A 3,423-nucleotide genomic window follows, 5' to 3' on the forward strand; every position below is an offset into this window, starting at 1 on the left:
TACGTACTAGTGTACGCTCCATATGCGCCGTCACGTACCCACCCGTGAAGCTCGGAACCGATTAACCCACCATCCCGTCGTGTACGTACAGCGACCGGTCGTCCGTGCCTTGCCGCAGAGAGGGAGGAGATGCACGGTGACGGTGGAGGCCTTGCCGTGTGCGACGTACGTGTCAGGTAGCATGTGGGGACACCGAAATAGTCAACAGATAAGAGGATGAAAATGGAGAGAGCTGTTGCTAGGCTGAACACGCGCCTCCCGTCGTCCGCCCAACAAAGGAGCCAGCTTTCCGATTCCACTCCACACTTGTCCAACCAGACAGCCTGCACCGCCACCGCTCCGCCGGCCATGGCCTTGGCAACGCCGCTCCGCCACCTCGTCGCCGCGCAGCCCGCGGCTCCGGAGCCTACTGGAGCGCCGGCGTCCCTGACCTTCCCGCTCCACCACCACGGCCGCCTCCGCTCCAGGTTCGCCGCCTCGCCGCCCACCGCTGGGACAACCAGGGCCACCAGGGTCGTGGCCACGGCGGCGGCGGGGCGGCCGACGGTGCTGGTGACGGAGAAGCTGGGCGCGGCGGGGCTGGAGCTGCTGCGGGCGTTCGCGAACGTGGACTGCGCGTACGAGCTCACCGCGGAGGAGCTGCGCGCCAAGGTGTCGCTGGTGGACGCGCTGGTGGTGCGCAGCGCCACGCGCGTGTCGCGGGAGGTCTTCGAGGCCGCGCGCGGGCGGCTCCGCGTCGTGGGCCGCGCCGGCGTGGGCATCGACAACGTCGACCTCCAGGCCGCCACCGAGGCCGGCTGCCTCGTCGTCAACGCCCCCACCGCCAACACCGTCGCCGCCGCCGAGCACGCCGTCGCGCTCCTCGCCGCCATGGCGCGCAATGTCGCCCAGGCCGACGCCTCGCTCAAGGCTGGTACGTAGTACGCCTCTCGTTTGTCTGCGAACAAATGCCGTGCACCACAGCTCTGCCTAAACGGATAAGCCGATAAGGTAGGAGCAATTCGGTTGATCCCAAAAATGTTACTGTATGTTGACTTCTCATCGACGCACATTGTTGACGAATTTCATGTAGTACAAAATCTGTATGCTAACTCCTGAGCTTTTTAGTCTGGATATTTGTTCTGTTCTGGGCAGTTGATTTTCAGCACAGAATCTACTGATCAGTGAGCAGTGACGTGCTTTCAAAATTTACCAACATTTGACCCTGTATTGTGCCACACCTAATAGTACCCCATCCCTCCCATGAAGGTTGTATTTGTCAAAATTTGGATGTATCTATATGTAGTGTCAGATACATCCAAGTTTTGACAAATCTCAGCCAACCTTCATGGGACGGAGGGAGTAGTTTTCTTTGCTGTTGCACTACTGAATAGTATATGGTTGCCACAGCTTCAGTTTCTTGATCATCGCCACTGGTAAATGATGTTGCTTTAGTACATTGAAATTCCAGACCAAACCGCGTGAGGCATTCTGAACACGAAATCAGTGTTAGGTTCAGAAATTTATCAACATGGCAAGTTTGCATAGAAATTATAAGCTGATGGGAAATGCTAAATAGCAGTGGCGATACTCGTGCTGCACATCCTATACATGTACTGACATAGTGTGGTGATTTGCTTTGTGCGTATTCAGGAAAATGGCAGCGTAGCAAATATGTTGGCGTTTCCTTGGTGGGGAAGACACTAGCTATCATGGGCTTTGGAAAGGTTGGCTCAGAAGTAGCTCGGCGTGCGAAAGGACTTGGAATGGATGTTATTGCTCATGACCCATATGCTCCCGTGGATAGAGCCCGTGCGATCGGTGTAGATCTTGTATCGTTTGATGAGGCCATATCTACTGCAGACTTCATATCACTGCATATGCCTCTTACACCATCAACAACAAAACTTTTCGATGACGAGACTTTTGCAAAAATGACAAAAGGAGTTAGGATTATCAATGTTGCAAGGGGTGGAGTAGTTGATGAAGAAGCTTTGCTAAGAGCACTTGATAATGGGACTGTTGCACAGGTAGTCCTTTTGTCATGGCCATTCATCAAATGTTGATACTGCATATTGCTGTCAAATAATTATCATTACCCAGATTCTTCTTATATTATTATTATTCTTTATAGTGTGTTATTTAGCATCAACGGTACACATTTCATATCTTTTGCTCCAAGAAGTTCTCATTGGTCTTTTTTCCTGACTGCTTTGTGATCTGAGTCAGGCAGCACTTGATGTGTTCTTTGAAGAGCCACCGCCAAAAGACAGCAAGTTAGTACACCATGAAAATGTCACTGTGACACCGCACCTTGGAGCTAGCACAATGGAAGCACAGGTTTGATGTTTGTTCTGCAACGTTTCTTTGTACGTACCTCATCTGACTAGCTTATTCTTTTAACTCTGCTCGCTGTTCTTCTACAGGAAGGCGTAGCCATTGAAATTGCAGAGGCTGTTATTGGCGCGTTGAAAGGTGAACTGGCTGCTACTGCTGTTAATGCCCCAATGGTCCTTGCCGAGGTTCTTCCATTGCCAAGGACTAGATATTATGTTTACATCATAATGCACAATCTGCTTGTGTTTGAACAACTAATCTGTACCTTCAGGTTTTATCCGAGTTATCCCCGTATATTGTCCTTGCTGAGAAGCTGGGCCGGCTTGCCGTGCAACTTGTGGCTGGTGGAAGTGGGATTAAGGGAGTCAAGGTTGTCTACTCATCAGCTAGGGACCCAGATGACTTGGACACAAGAATTCTTCGAGCTATGATTACCAAAGGCATCGTTGAACCCATTTCAAGTGCATTTGTTAACATTGTCAATGCTGACTACGTCGCCAAGCAAAGAGGGCTTCGCATAATCGAGGAGAGAATTCTCCTTGATGGTTCTCCTGAGGTGCCTATAAACTCTATCCAGGTCCAACTTGCCAATGTAGAGTCCAAGTTTGCGGGCGCGCTATCTGATGAAGGTGATATCAGAATGGAGGGGAAGGTTAAGGATGGCACGCCGCATCTCACGCTCGTTGGGCCTTTCAGTGTTGACGTTAGTCTTGAGGGTAACCTAATACTGTGCCGCCAAGTCGACCAGCCGGGAATCATCGGCAAGGTGGGTTCCATTCTGGGGAAGATGAATTTAAATGTGAATTTTATGAGCGTTGGAAGGATTGCTCCAGGAAAGCAGGCCATAATGGCCATTGGGATTGATGAGGAGCCTGAGAAGGAGGCTCTCAAGTTGATTGGGGAGACGCCATCAGTACAGGAGTTTGTCTTCCTTAAGCTTTAGAGCAAGGATGTATAATATTTTTTCTATGTAACATCTGCTATATTGGCATGCTAGATATTTTGCAAGTTTGTCTAGTTTTTGTGTAGGGTAACATTTTTTAGTCTATCGAGACAAGCCACTCGTAGATATATCAGTAAGCGCAAAGTGTGAGTACTTACTGTCTC

The 3,423-nt window shown here is 50.5% G+C and overlaps 1 protein-coding gene across 1 annotated transcript; it reads left to right on the forward strand.

Moving 5' to 3' along the window:
* Positions 1–200: 200 nt before the first annotated feature.
* LOC124699494 (D-3-phosphoglycerate dehydrogenase 1, chloroplastic-like) lies at positions 201–3,423 on the forward strand. Its single transcript, XM_047231794.1, has 5 exons — positions 201–913; positions 1,633–2,009; positions 2,209–2,319; positions 2,406–2,501; positions 2,588–3,423. Exons 1-5 carry the CDS (start codon positions 217–219, stop codon positions 3,257–3,259), a joined length of 1,953 nt encoding a protein of 650 aa, XP_047087750.1. The 5' UTR covers positions 201–216; the 3' UTR covers positions 3,260–3,423.

Source organism: Lolium rigidum, chromosome 1 (genome assembly GCF_022539505.1).
Source record: "Lolium rigidum isolate FL_2022 chromosome 1, APGP_CSIRO_Lrig_0.1, whole genome shotgun sequence".
Lineage (NCBI taxonomy): Eukaryota > Viridiplantae > Streptophyta > Magnoliopsida > Poales > Poaceae > Lolium > Lolium rigidum.

Bases quoted from the DNA above. Each gene is read 5' to 3' on its own strand.
- LOC124699494 (XM_047231794.1), top strand. From the start codon at position 217: ATGAAAATGGAGAGAGCTGTTGCTAGGCTGAACACGCGCCTCCCGTCG. The intron at 914-1,632 runs GTACGTAGTACG...GTGCGTATTCAG, and splicing joins CGACGCCTCGCTCAAGGCTG to GAAAATGGCAGCGTAGCAAA. The intron at 2,320-2,405 runs GTTTGATGTTTG...GTTCTTCTACAG, and splicing joins CTAGCACAATGGAAGCACAG to GAAGGCGTAGCCATTGAAAT.